The following is a 15753-nucleotide window of genomic DNA, read 5'->3' on the forward strand; positions in this document are numbered from 1 at the left end:
GCAATTTAGTTAATTGTATTTCATTAATGTAATTTATTTAATTTTAGTGTAATGTTAGGTTTAACTGTAAGACAGGTTAGGTTTTATTTCACAGGTAAATTTGTATTTATTGTAACTAGGTAGTTAGTAAATAGTTAATAACTATTTAATAACTAATCTACCTAGTTAAAATAAATACAAACTTACCTGTGAAATAAAAATAAAACATAAGCTAGATACAATATAACTATTAGTTATATTGTAGCTAGCTAGGTTTTATTTTACAGGTAAGTATTTATTCAGTTTTAAATAGGAATAATTTAGGTATTCATTGTAACTTTTATTTGGAATTATTTTAATTATGTTAAAGTTAGTGGGTGTTAGGGTTCCGTTAGGGTTAGACTTATGGTTAGGTTTAGGGGTTAATAACATTAGTATAGTGGCGGCGACATTGGGGGCAGCAAATTAGGGATTAATAAGTGTAGTTAGGAGGCGGCGATTTTGGGGGCAGCAGATTAGGGGTTAATAACAGTAATGTAGGTTGCGGCGATGTTAGGGACAGCAGAATAGGGGTTAATAAGTGTATGTAGGTGGCGACAACATTGGGGGCAGCAGATTAGGGGTTAATAATATTTAACTAGTGTTTGCGATGTGGGAGTACAATGGTTTAGGGGTTAATATGTTTATTATAGTGGCGGCGATGTCCGGAGCGGCAGATTAGGGGTTAATAATTTTATTTTAGTGTTTGTGATGCGGGAGGGCATCGGTTTAGGGGTTAATAGGTAGTTTATGGGTGTTAGTGTACTTTTTAACACTATAGTTATGAGTTTTATGCTACAGCATTGTAACGTAAAACTCATAACTACTGACTTTCAGGTGACGGTACAGATCTTGTAGTTATAGGCTGTACCGCTCACTTTTTGGCCGGACAGGCAAACTCGTAATACCGGCGCTATGGACATCCCATTGAAAAAGGACTTTTTTACAAGACTCGTAATAGCAGCGGTAGTGAAAAAGCAGTGTTATGAAGCGTTTTCACTCATAACGCAAAACTCGTAATCTAGCTGAGTATTAGTACAGGTGGAAATATAAATCTTGCCCTGCGCTGGATGGCACAAAAAAGACAAGGATACACAGTGTAGATTCAAAAAACATATATTTCTCTAAGCAACTTAAAGTGGTAAATAACAAATACTAGGATTTACCGTCACTAAAAATAAACATTAGTTTCTTTCATTGTTTCATAAAAACAAAGTGGATCTCTAACTCAGCACCTCCGACCGTCCATGGCACAGCGCTTTCTTCAATGAGGTGCATGTCAACTGACATCCTAGCATGGCTATTGGTTTAGAGGTGAAAACGTCACCTCATTGGAGAAAGCGCTGAGCCGTGAGCGGCCGGAGGCGCTGAGTTAGCGATATGCTTTCCTTACAGATAGGGTCAGTTTAACATCGTTTTTTACTAAACAATGAGAGAAACTAATGTTTATTTTAAGTGATGGTAAATCCTAGCGTTTGTTATACACTTGGATTAACCATCACTTTAAGTTGGTTACATTTGCTGAATAAAAAATAATAATACTAAAAGGGAGCTTCTTTGTTCTGCTACTTAAATGGACATAACTGTCAACATTGAAATATGCATTTAAATACAAGAATGTATTGCAATATACTTTCTATCAACAACTATTACTGTTTAACAGACATATGCACATATGCTCACAGTGTGCATGTATTCCAACACTAAACATGCTGGTTTTGACTCAATTTTATGTGATACAAACCGCTACCAGATATCCGAAGCACCACTCCATTACTCCCATAGTGCTAATGGTTTTTATGTCACAAAATGGGTAGAGGATGACTGTTTTTAATAGCAGTAGTCAACTTCTCTTAGTTTTATTTTTTTTTAAAACAGAAATCACAAACATAAAAGTAATGTACAGACAGTTTTTCTGAGGTAAAAATGGGATTTATGAGAATTGCAGTGCTAATACAGAGGTTAGAAGCAGTAATCTTGAAATGTCCATCAGCTGTCCAACATCATATAATTCCAGAAGAGCTGGAGAGTAACTAGTGGTCTAAGTGTAGTCCATAACGATTTTATCACATTTGATTGCACAAACATCTGGAAACAAAAACCCTGTTGGGATATTGAATAAAAGAAGCATACTGCAAACTCTACCCAAAAAATACTGTTTGTACAGTGACACAGCAAAAAGCATCTGTTGTTTCTGCTCAGATTTACAAATGCAGCTTGGACATCTGCATCTGAGCCCAACTTGCTGTATTTGAAATTGTATATGTACCATGAAAACAGAATTAACTCACAGTCAGTGCAGAATATGGGTGCGGCCTGGTGCAGTAGTAAAAAGATGTGTCATCCTGTATTCTGTCAAACCTGAGTGTCTGATCATTAGAGCTTGCTATCATGCTTATCATACATACTCTTTAAAGGGTTTCATGTGTGGTCTAGTGAATAAATATGCACAAAAAAAAGATTTTATTATCAACACTTTGTACAATTGTCTCAAAAATAGATCTAATGTCTCACTCACACTCACTTTCCCAGTTCACCTACATGTTCATGAGCTTAACAACTCATCCAACTCATGCTATTCATCTTTACCAAGCTTTTTCTTTTTTACCTAGAAGTTACCATTTCAGCAGCGACCTGATGTTACCCCAGAGCTGTGTGAGCCATAAATCAGCACCAAGTTTGCTCATGTATTGTATCTCAGGAGTCAGCATATTCCTACACAGTTGTTTATGATGCGGTGAAATGTTCTTCTTCAGATTGTAGCCCTGGATTGACATTTTGCCAATTGGTTGCCATGGCTGCAACCCAGATTCCTGGATTTTGCTGGCATCTACTGGTCCTCCTCCTGCTATGCATTCCCTTTTCAGCTCCTCATTCCTCCTCCTAAGCTCCAATAAATCTTGCTGCATCCTCTCCAGCCCATAATCTTCCACCCTCTTCCAGAACGTGGCATTAAAATGGCGGTAAAGTAGCGTGTCCAGTGCATTCCAATCCTGAGCGAGCTTGTACATCTCAGAACTCAGTCGGGAACCTCTAGAGTCCTTGCGGGCATTAAGCTTGAAGTACAAAACATCATCCATCTCCCAACACATTAAATCACGCAAAAGTAACAAAGACTCATCAAAGTATTCTAGTAGCATTACCAAATGGAAACGGTTATCCAGCTGTTTCACCATATGCTGCACGCTGGGGTCCCCAACATCCATTTTATTATCATAACCCAGGTCAAATGTTAATAAGTTGTGCAGATAGTGGGCATTAAAACCACTGGGATCATAGTAGCCAAGTGGGTTGTGTAGGAATTTGACCATTTTTTCCTCTGCCCCAGAGCCTGGTATTGTCCATGTTAAGGGTACCACCTTGGCAAAGTATTGAAAAGAGGATTCAAAGAGCAGTGCAGGGTCACGAAGAATGGTTACAAAAGTTGCATCTGGGGGCAATAAAAGGCTCACCTCTGGATGCTGGTAACGCATATGGTTACAGATAATGTTAAAACAGGCACCGGGATGGTAGCCCTCAACTTGCCAACGTTGGAAGTATCCTGGGTAATCAAAGTCATTGCGTCCACGTGGGAATGCAAATTGGAGATGGTGGCTCTGTCCATATCGGAATAGAATATTAAGTATAGTACTGCTGCCTGTCTTGTGGGTCTTCATGAACATGAGGTTGTGCCTTGGCCCACAGCTTGTGTGGGAGCTGGCATTGGAGGTTGACTGTGATTGATTAGGGCGGGTTGAAGGAAGACAAGGTATATTCACTGGGCTCCTAAAAAAACAAATGGTGAGAGCAGTGAGTATATGAGCTACACCAACAATAACATTTATAATCTTTGCTAACCTACACATTTTTATTTTAGTAAATAAGAACATGGTAATATGTTATAGTATACAACTATTAGTATATGATTGTGTTTAACATATGAATCTCTTCACATGTGTATTTTTTGGAATTCTCATTCTCAGGGCCTGATTCGCTAAAGCTCTCCCTTCAGGTGCAATTATGTAAAAAGATCCGTCAGAGCAATAAGGAGCCTCACAGAATTCTGGAAAGGCAAATTATAGCTGTGTATCTCACTAGGGTGTTCCCTACATATCTCTATGTGAAGAAGAGACACATAAATTGCAGTATAGTACTTAAACAAAATCCGCTAATTAAAATTGGACTGAAAGTATGAAGTAAAAATCATAAAGTGCTCATTAAATATGCATTGATAGTATGCATTTAAATATATATTAAAAGTACTGAGCAAAATGTAAATTTAAATTGCACTGTAACGTTCTTTGTTAATGCAGAGAAAATCATATTTAATGCATCGGCTAGATTATGAGTTCGGCGTTAGCTTTTAAAAGCAGCATTAAGGGGTCCTAACGCTGCTTTTTAACGCCTGCTGGTATTACGAGTTTGGCAGGTACAGGTGTACCGCTCACTTTTTTTCCGCGACTTTTCCATACCGCAAATCCCCTTACGTCAATTGCGTATCCTATCTTTTTAATGGGATTTGGCTAACGCTGGTATTACAAGTCTTGAAGAAAGTGAGCGGTACACCCTCTACCTCCAAGACTCCTACCGAATATAAAAGTTAGTAGTTAAGAGTTTTATGGGCTAACGCCGGAACATAAAGCTCTTAACTAAAGTACTACAAAGTACTCTAACACCCATAAACTACCTATGAACCCCTAAACCGAGGCCCCCCACATTGCAAACAATATAATAAAATTATTTAACCCCTAATCTGCCGACTGTACAACGCCGCCACCTACATTATACCTATGAACCCCTAATCTGCTGCCCCTAACATCGCCGACACCTACATTATATTTATTAACCCCTAATCTGCCGTCCCCAACGTCGCCGCCACCAACCTACAATTATTAACCCCTAATCTGCCGACCAGACATCGCCGCCACTATAATAAATGTATTAACCCCTAAACCGCCGCACTCCTGCCTCGCAAACACTAGTTAAATTTTATTAACCCCTAATCTGCCCCCCCCAATGTCGCCGACACCTACCTACAATTATTAACCGCTAATCTGCCGCCCCCAACGTCGCCAATACTATATTAAATGTATTAACCCCTAAACCTAAGTCTAACCCTAACACCCCCCTAACTTAAATCTATTTTTAATAAATCTAAATAAAATTACTACAATTCACTAAATTATTCCTATTTAAAAATAAATACTTACCTATAAAATAAACCATAAGATAGCTACAATATAACTAATAATTACATTGTAGCTATTTTAGGATTTATATTTATTTTACAGGAAACTTTGTATTTATTTTAACTAGGTACAATAGCTATTAAATAGTTAATAACTATTTAATAGCTACCTAGTTAAAATAATTACAAAATTACCTGTAAAATAAATCCTAACCTAAGTTACAAATACACCTAACACTACACTATCAATAAATTAATTAAATAAATTGACTACAATTATCTAAAATAAAATACAATTAAATAAACTAAACTATAGTACAAAAACAAACACTAAATTACAAAAAATAAAAAAATATTACAAGAAGTTTAATCTAATTACACCTAATCTAATCCCCATAATAAAATAAAAAAGCCCCCCAAAATAATAAAATTCCCTATCCTAAACTAAATTACAAATAGCCCTTAAAAGGGCCTTTTGCAGGGCATTGCCCCAAAGTAATCAGCTCTTTTACCAGCCCTTAAAAGGGCTTTTTGCGGGGCATTGCCCCAAAGTAATCAGCTCTTTTACCTGTAAAAAAAAGAAATACAATACCCCCCAACATTACAACCCACACACCCCTACTCTAAAACCCACCCGATCCGCCCTTAAAAAACCTAACACTACCCCATTGAAGATCATCCTACCTTGAGCCGTCTTCAGCCAGCCGGGCACCGATGGGGCAGAAGAGGACATCCGGACTGGCACAAGTCTTCATCCGATCCGGCCAGAAGAGGTCCTCCAAGCGGCAGAAGTCTTCATCCAAGCGGCATCTTCTATCCTCAATCAATCGGAGCGGGTCCATCTTCAATCCAGCCGACGCGGAGCCATCCTCTTCTTCCGATGTCCTAACACTGAATGAAGGTTCCTTTAAATGACGTCATCCAAGATGGCGTCCCTCGAATTCCAATTGGCTGATAGGATTCTATCAGCCAATCAGAATTAAGGTAGGAAAAATCCGATTGATTGAAGATAGAAGATGCTATTTGGATGAAGACTTCTGCCACTTGGAGGACCTCTTCTTCCCGTATTCGATGAAGACTTCTGGCCGGATCGGATGAAGACTTGTGCCGGTCCGGATGTCCTCTTCTGCCCCATCGGTGCCCGGCTGGCTGAAGACGGCTCAAGGTAGGGTGATCTTCAATGGGGTAGTGTTAGGTTTTTTTAAGGGGGGATCGGGTGGGTTTTAGAGTAGGGGTGTGTGGGTGGTGGGTTGTAATGTTGGGGGGGTATTGTATTTCTTTTTTTACAGGTAAAAGAGCTGATTACTTTGGGGCAATGCCCCGCAAAAAGCCCTTTTAAGGGCTGGTAAAAGAGGTGATTACTTTGGGGCAATGCCCCGCAAAAGGCCCTTTTAATGGCTATTTGTAATTTAGTTTAGGATAGGGAATTTTATTATTTTGGGGGGCTTTTTTATTTTATTAGGGGGATTAGATTAGGTGTAATTAGATTAAACTTCTTGTAATATTTTTTTATTTTTTGTAATTTAGTGTTTATTTTTTTGTACTATAGTTTAGTTTATTTATTTAATTGTATTTTATTTTAGACAATTGTAGTTAATTTATTTAATTAATTTATTGATAATGTAGTGTTAGGTGTATTTGTAACTTAGGTTAGGATTTATTTTACAGGTAATTTTGTAATTATTTTAACTAGGTAGCTATTAAATAGTTATTAACTATTTAATAGCTATTGTACCTAGTTAAAATAAATACAAAGTTTCCTGTAAAATAAATATAAATCCTAAAATAGCTACAATGTAATTATTAGTTATATTGTAGCTATCTTATGGTTTATTTTATAGGTAAGTATTTATTTTTAAATAGGAATAATTTATTTAATTATAGTAATTTTATTTAGATTGATTAAAAATAGATTTAAGTTAGGGGGGTGTTAGGGTTAGACTTAGGTTTAGGGGTTAATATATTTAATATAGTAGCGGGGGCGTTGGGGGCGGCAGATTAGGGGTTAATAATTGTAGGTAGGTGGCGGCGAGGTTGGGGGCGGCAGAGTAGGGGTTAATAAATATAAGGTGTCGGCGATGTTAGTGGCAGCAAATTAGGAGTTCATAAGTATAATGTAGGTGGTGGCGGTGTCCGAAGCGGCAGATTAGGGGTTAATAATATAATGCAGGTGGCGAGGATGTCGGGGGCAGCAGATTAGGGGTTAATAAGTGTAAGGTTAGGGGTGTTTAGACTCGGGGTTCATGTTAGGGTGGTTAGGTGTAGACTTAGAAAGTATTTTCCCATAGGAAACAATGGGGCTGCGTTAGGAGCTGAACGCTGCTTTTTTGCAGGTGTTAGGTTTTTTTCAGCCAGCTCAGCTCCACGTTTTGCCATCTTACCGCTACCGTAAGCAACGCTGGTATTACAGGTAGAAGTGGCGCTAAATTTGCTCAACGCTCACTTTTCTGAGGCTAACGCAGCCATTCAGAAAACTTGTAATACCAGCATTGTTTAAAGTGAGCGCTGGAAAAAAAAGGAGCGTTAGCAACGCTAGTCTTTACCGACAAAACTTGTAATCTAGCCGTATGTAATTTCAATATAAAAAAAAAAAAAATCATATAAAAACAAAAAACAGTACAATTTTCATGTTTCATGGGCATCTCATCACATTATATAAGCATTCTACCCTTGTATTACTCACTGTTCTATCTCACCAAAGGTAAACTGGTGAGTTGGTTTTAAAATATGCAATGCACTTATTGTACTGACAGAAAAAGATATGTATGCAAAACTAGTAGCAAATACAAGAAATGCTGATAAATATAATTTATGTAAGAACTTACCTGATAAATTCATTTCTTTCATATTGGCAAGAGTCCATGAGCTAGTGACGTATGGGATATACAATCCTACCAGGAGGGGCAAAGTTTCCCAAACTTGTAGCTATATAACATGTATTTATATTTCCACACTCAGGATATTTCAGCTCCTTATGTACAGATATAAATTTGTAAAAAATCTCTGCTCTTGAAAAGTGAATATCAATTTGAGTCCCAATGTTTCTTTCATCCTGATCAAGAAAACTATTAATTTTGAACATGTCAGTTACTGTGTAAACTTTCATAATAATTCTAGTATTATACTAATAATATAGAACCCATCATTATATTATATGGCTCAGTTGAATGGGAAAGCTGCTCAGCACCCCACTCTGCTAGCCTTCACCCTTAGGAAATCCTTTGTAAACACAGATTTGGGCATTGCTAGATCAGACAGCCACTCATGCTAAGCCTCACAATATTATTATCAATAGGACTGGTTAGTCTGTGTCTGTCTGCTTAGTATGCTTGTTTGATTTGTGATGTTATGTGTGTGTGTGTTAATGTTACGATAAGTTGTTTATCTAATTTTCTTTTGTTTACACTTGTACTTTCTCCCCCCCCCCCCATCACCCTCTTTGTGTGGATGTGTTCTATATGCTGTTTTATTTTATTTTTTATTTTTTATGCCACTTGTTCCGCTTCACATTCATCTGAATATTAACTTGGGTGCACTAAGATATTGAAGCCTATCACATACTCTGAACTCTTAAGCATATAAACTTATTATTTGTTTATCAATGCCTGATAATACCTCCTAGTGAACATCACAACTATATATGTCCTCGAAACTGGAGCAGTCTATTATTAATGACGCCATATATCACCTTATGCCATCTCTGAAGGTTCTCTTATATCGCATTCATAGTTGAGAACCCTGCTACCTTGATTAAAGGTAGGTGATGCACCTCTCCTATTAAACTGTAACTGGTATGGCTGGGGGTTGGCATATTTGGGTATGCTCCCGCGTTCATGACACTCCAGATCCTTATGCATATATCATCTTGTAATAATTCCTACTTTAGAAGAGTGAATAAGGGGAAAGTTTTACATTCTGGCTTTGCTGTTCTTGCTTTATTTATATTTTTATTTTGTGTATTTACTGGCTTGAGTTTTTCTCACCTTGATCAAGGAAACTATTAATGTTGAACATGCCTGCTACTTAGATTGAAAAGCATTATGAAGCTGCTTAGTTAAGTTATGTATGTATTGAATCTTAAGGCCTCTTCCCAACTCCGTAGAGGCACTCTGATTTAAGCTGAAGATTTGCGTAAAAATTATCTTAACATTCTTGGTATTAAGCTAATAACATAGATCTCATCATTATTTTATGTAGCTCAGGTGCATATGAACACTGCTTAGCACCTTAATTTGCTATCCCATTCCTCTAGAAATTCTGCTACTATCATAGATTGGAGCACTGTACAGTCTGCTACTCATGCTGAGATTCTCAGCATCTTAGTAAAGGGGAATGCTTATTTCTTGTGTGTTTGATTAGGTTTGTTTGTTTGTTTGTTTGGTTTGTGTGTCTATATTTTATGTTAGATTTAATATTAATAAAACCCCAATATTGTGGTACAAGCACATATCTACTAGAACACTCGTAGATCCATTGAAAATACGAAGTTATATATTATGTCGATAGAATTTACTGTACTGAAATTTCTATCTTTTAACACACCCTGCGAGGTGGACTAATGACATACTTTGTATTATTGTACCCATTATTGGTTATAAATAAAAGTTTAAAACAAACAAACAGAAAGAGCAGAGATTTGTCCCTTCAAGGAACTTGCAGACAAACCTTTATCCAAACCATCCGGAAGAAACTGTAAAATTCTAGGAATTCTAAAAGAATGCCAGGAGAATTTATGAGAAGAACACCATGAAATATAAGTCTTCCAAACTCGATAATAAATCTTCCTAGAAACAGATTTACGAGCCTGTAACATAGCATCAATCACTGAGTCAGAGAAACCTCTATGACTAAGCACTAAGCGTTCAATTTCCATAACTTCAAATTTAACGATTTGAGATCCTGATGGAAAAACAGTCCTTGAGACAGAAGGTCTGGTCTTAAAGGAAGTGGCCAAGGTTGGCAACTGGACATTCAGACAAGATCCGCATACCAGAACCGGCGAGGCCATTCTAGAGCTACCAGGAACACAAACGATTGTTCCATGATGATCTTGGAGATCACTCTTGGAAGAAGAACTAGGGGCGGGAAGATATAAGCAGGTTAGAAAAACCAAGGAACTGCTAACGCATCCACCGACTTTGCCTGAGGATCCCTGGACCTGGACAAGTACCTGGGAAGTTTCTTGTTTAGATGGGAAGCCATCAGATCTATTTCTGGAAGACCCCACATCTGAACAATCTGAAAAAACACATCTGGATGGAGAGACCACTCCCCAGGATGTAAAGTCTAACGGCTGAGAAAATACGCTTCCCAATTGTCTACACCTGGGATATGTACCGCAGGAATTAGACAAGAGCTGGGAGACAGCTCCCCAACCTGAAAGACTTGCGTCTGTTGTGATTACAGTCCAGGTTGGACAAACAAAAGAGGCCCCTTGAACTATACGATGGAGATCTAACCACCAAGTCAGAGAGAGTCGAACATTGAGATTTAAGGATATTAATTGTGATATACTTGTATAATCCCTGCACCATTGATTCAGCATACAAAGCTGAAGAGGTCTCATATGAAAACAAGCAAAGGGGATCGCGTCTGATGCTGCAGTCATGAGACCTATAACTTCCATGCACATAGCCAATGAAGGGAATGATTGAGACTTAAGGTTTTGACAAGCTGAAACCAATTTTATTTGTCTCTTGTCTGTTAGAGACAGAGTCATGGACACTGAATATATCTGGAAACCTAAAAAGGTTACCCTTGTCTGAGGAATCAAGGAACTTTTTGGTAAATTGATCCTCCAACCATGTCTTTGAAGAAACAACACTAGTTGATTCTTGTGAGATTCAGCAGAATGTAAAGACTGAGCTAGTACCAAGATATCGTCCAAATAAGGAAACACCACAATACCCTGTTCTCTGATTACAGAGAGTAGGGCACCGAGAACCTTTGAAAAAATTATTGGAGCTGTCGCTAGGCCAAATAGAAGAGCAACAAATTGGCAATGCTTGTCTAGAAAAGAGAATTTTAGAAACCGATAGTGGTCTGGATGAATCTGAATATGAAGATATGTGTCCTGTAATCTATCGTGGACATATAATGACCTTGCTGAACAAAAGGCAGAAAAGTCCTTATAGTCACCATTTTGAAAGTTGGCACTCTTAGAAAATGATTCAACATTTTCAGATCCAGAACTGGCCTGAATGAATTTTCTCTCTTTGGGACAATGAATAGATTTGAATAAAACCCCAGACCCTGTTCCTGAAACGGAACTGGTATGATTACCCCTGAAAGCTCCAGATCTGAAACACACTTCAGAAAAGTCTGAGCCTTCATTGGATTTGCTGGAACGTGTGAGAGAAAAAATCTTCTCACAGGAGGTCTTACTCTGAATCCTATTTGATACCCTTGAGAGACAATACTCTACATTCATTGATTTTGGACAGAATCTGCCCAAATGTTTTTGAAAATTTTTAATCTGCCCCCCACCAGCTGAGCTGGAATGAGGGCCGCACCTTCAAAGGCTTGAATTTATTCCAAATTGAAGAAGGTTTCCAATTACAACCAGATTCCTTCGGGGAAGGATTGACTTTCTGTTCCTTATTCTGTCGAAAAGAACGAAAATGATTAGAAGCTTTAGATTTACCCTTAGATCTTTTATACTGAGGTAAAAAAACTCCCTTCCCCCCAGTGACAGTTGAAATAATTGAATCCAACTAAGATCCAAATAAATTATTACCTTGGAAAGAAAGAGATAGTAATCTAGACTTAGATACCATGTCAGCATTCCAATATTTGAGCCACAAAGCTCTTCTAGCTAAAATAGCTAAAGACATAGATTTAACATCAATATTGATGATATCAAAAATAGCATCACATATAAAATGGTTAGAATGTTGAAGCAAGCGAACAATGCTAGACAAATCAGGATGTTTCCTGTTGCGCTAAGCTTTCCAACCAAAAAGCTGATGCAGCTGCAACATCAGCCATGGATAAAGCAGGCCTAAGAATGTAGCCAGAAAATAAATAAGCTTTCCTTAGATACGATTCAAGTTTCCTATCTAAAGGGTCCATAAAATAAGTACTATCTTCCATAGGAATAGTAGTACGTTTGGCAAGAGTAGAAATAGCCCCATCAACTTTAGGGATTTTTTCCCAAAACTCCAATCTAACTGCTGGCAAAGGATACAACTTTTTAAACCTAGAAGAAGGAATAAAATAAGTACCAGGCCTATTCTATTCATTTGAAATCATATCAGAAATAGCATCAGGAACTGGAAAAACCACTGGAGTAACCACAGGAGGTTTATAAACAGAATTTAAATGTTTACTAGTTTTAGTATCAAGAGGACTAGTTTCCTCAATATCCAAAGTAATCAACACTTCTTTTAACAAGGAACGGATATACTCCATCTTAAAAAGGTAAGTAGATTTGTCAGTGTCAATATCTGAGGTAAGATCTTCTGAACCAGATAGATCCTCATCAGAGGAGGATAATTCAGTATGTTGTGGGTCATTTGAAATTTCATCAACTTTATGAGAAGTTTTAAAAGACCTTTTACTCTTATTAGAAGGCTGAATAGCAGACAAAGCCTTCTGAATCGCATCAGCAATAAAAACTTTTATATTCACAGGGATATCATGTACATTAGATGTTGAAGGAACAACAGGCATTGTACTAGTACTGATGGATACATTCTCTGCATGTAAAAGCTTATTATGACAACTGTTACATACTACAACTGGAGATATAATCTCTGCTAACTTACAACAGATACACTTAGCTTTGGTAGAACTGTTATAAGGCAGCAGGGTTCCAACAGTGGTTTCTGAGACAGGATCAGATTGAGACATCTTGCAAATGTAAGAGAAAAAACAACAACATATAAAGCAAAATGATTAATTTCCTTATATGGCAGTTTCAGGAATGGGAAAAAAATGCAAACAGCATAGCCCTCTGAGCATATAAAAAGGCAAGAGGCATATAGGAAGTGGGGTTTAAATAATTAAATTATTTGGTGCCAAGTATGACGCACAACTCAAAATGAAATTTTTTGGCACTAACAACATCCGGAAATGACGAAACTTGCGTCATGGCAAACGCAACCTTGGGCAAGGAAACCTGGCGTCAACTAAGACGCCAGAAATTATGAATTTGCGTCACTGAACATAACTTTGCGCAAAAAAAATCTTGCGCCAAGAATGACGCAATAAATATTAGCATTTTGCGACCCAGCAAGCCTAATTTTGCCCGCGAAAATTAATGAAAAAAACAGTCAATTTGAAGAAAAGACTATACCCCAGGTAAGAAAAAATAACTTCCTAAATATATTTCCCAATTTTGAAACTGATAGTCTGCAAAAGGAAATATACATAAACCTGACTCATGGCAAACATAAGTACAATACATATATTTAAAACTTTATATTAATACATAAAGTGCCAAACCATAGCTGAGAGTGTCTTATGTAATGAAAAACATACTTACCAAAAGACACCCATCCACATATAGCAGATAGCCAAACCAGTACTGAAAAAGTATCAGTAGAGGTAATGGAATATGAGAGTATATTGTCGATCTGAAAAGGGAGGTAGGAGATGAATCTCTACGACCGATAACAGAGAAGCTTTGAAAAGATTTCCCGTGAGGAAAACCATAGAATCAATAGGTGATACTCTCTTCACATCCCTCTGACAAACACTGTACTCTGAGAGGAATCAGGCTTCAAAATGCAGAGAAGCGCATATCACAGAAGAAAATCAAGCACAAACTTACTTCAACATCTCCATAGGAGGCAACGTTTGTAAAAACTGAATTGTGGGTGTGGTGAGGGGTGTATTTATTGGCATTTTGAGGTTTAGGAAACTTTGCCCCTCTTGGTAGGAGTGTATATCCCATACGTCACTAGCTCATAGACTCTTGCCAATTACATGAAAGAAACAATGCAATTTGCTTTGTATTTAATTTGAAAAACAAATTGTTATCAGCACCGGATGCTGCCTGTCACATTCGCTCTGCCCTGGGGGATTCTCTATTCCAGAGAGCTATATTACTTTTATGGGAGACAGTTTGCAACTCACCAAAAAGTTTTAAAGAATTATAGCCCTTGGTCTACTTCTACAAGTCCCATATGAATATACAGGTTTTCTGGGAGTGTCCAAAATGGTTTCATGCCACATATAAGCAACAACTTCCAGACCACTCTGCTTTATTAAAGGAATATTATCAGTAAACACCGTGAGATTTCATTTTAATATAAAATGTTTACCTAAGCATAGTAAAACAATGTCCACTGTTTATTTTGCCCCCTTTTCATGTAATTTAGCTCTGAAAAGTGTGGCTTATCTAATGCTCAGAACTGAAAATGCAAACTGAAGGTTTCTCGAGCTAAATCCTGCTACATATTTTACCTAATTGGTTTAAGAATTGCAAAACAATGCACTTTGTCCTGCATAATGACTGGGGTTAGCCTTGTCAGCTGCAGACTCAAGCCAAGATTGGTTCCTCCAAATAAGACAAGTGGTAGGTGGAGTTTGGCTATACAAAATCAATTGCAGCAAACAAGGTTTAAATTTGTTTAGACTTGGTTGCTAGGTTATTCGTTAGCAGGACAAGAGAAGTGTTTTGTAATTACAAGGTGTTTACTTTCCCTTTGAAGTGGCTCAGTCAATTCAATTACATAAACAAAGAGAATACACAATTCTGGCCTGTTTATAATCAGTTTGATGGCCTGAACACTTATTAGATAGACTCACTCTGTGCTGCCGAGGCTCAGTGGGGGCACAGCATATGAATACAGCAGGATCACGAAACTGGTGAAAACAGCTCCCAACACTAAACCTTTCCACAATGAGCGGCACAGCTTTCCCTGGGTCTGTATGCACATCATCTGAAATGGAAGGCAAGACGTTAATTTGGTGGGCAAACAGAGCAAAAGCTAAATATAAGTTAGAAGTACTTGTAGGGTGCTACTGCATTGTTTACCCAACCCCCTTTTCCTATTTACATACCCTTCTTCCCTCTTACTTATTTCATTCCTTCATAACCCATTTCTTTATTCACTACCCTTTAATATGTAACACATTATCCTTTATTTGTCTAGAACAAATTGCAGACAATAGATATTAGATTACAAGTGGAGCGCTAATTTATAGCCCGCCCACTATCATTTATTTAAAAAGCACCAACAGATTACACTAGGGGTAAATAACAGTTGTAGGTGTGATAATTCAGTTATACAAAAGGAGAGAAACGCCCTGCCCTTGAGCACAATCAGTAGTAGTTCACTTTAAAGGGACAGTATACTGTAAAATAGTTTTTCCCTTAATGTGTTTACAATTGCTTTTTTTACCAACTGCAGAGTAAAAAATGTATGAAAATTATCTTTTTATGGCTTATTTGTGTATATGAATTAGCTGATTTTGTGTTTTGAAGCCACAACCTAATAAAATGGGTTGAGCTTGTAGGTATAATCAGACCTCATTACTGTATCACATTGTGTACATATACCTGCTTCTTTATCTTATATCTGTCCATAAAACAATCACCAGTACTTTGAGAGAACAATGGA

General features: G+C 37.5%; 1 protein-coding gene across 2 annotated transcripts in view; it reads right to left on the reverse strand.

Annotated features, from left to right (window-relative positions):
* Window positions 1-1845: 1845 nt before the first annotated feature.
* GAL3ST1 (galactose-3-O-sulfotransferase 1) overlaps window positions 1846-15753 on the reverse strand; it is an 89734-nt gene continuing 75826 nt past the window's right edge. For both annotated transcript variants that reach the window (XM_053702209.1, XM_053702210.1), the window contains exons 2-3: window positions 14939-15072; window positions 1846-3783 (exon numbers count right to left, since the gene is read on the reverse strand). In XM_053702209.1, the coding sequence (XP_053558184.1) occupies window positions 2634-3783; window positions 14939-15072 (1284 nt within the window). In that variant the 3' untranslated portion in view covers window positions 1846-2633. The remainder of the gene's footprint in view (window positions 3784-14938; window positions 15073-15753) is intronic.

The sequence above is a fragment of the Bombina bombina genome, chromosome 2 (assembly GCF_027579735.1).
Source record: "Bombina bombina isolate aBomBom1 chromosome 2, aBomBom1.pri, whole genome shotgun sequence".
In the NCBI taxonomy this organism is placed as follows: Eukaryota; Metazoa; Chordata; class Amphibia; order Anura; family Bombinatoridae; genus Bombina; species Bombina bombina.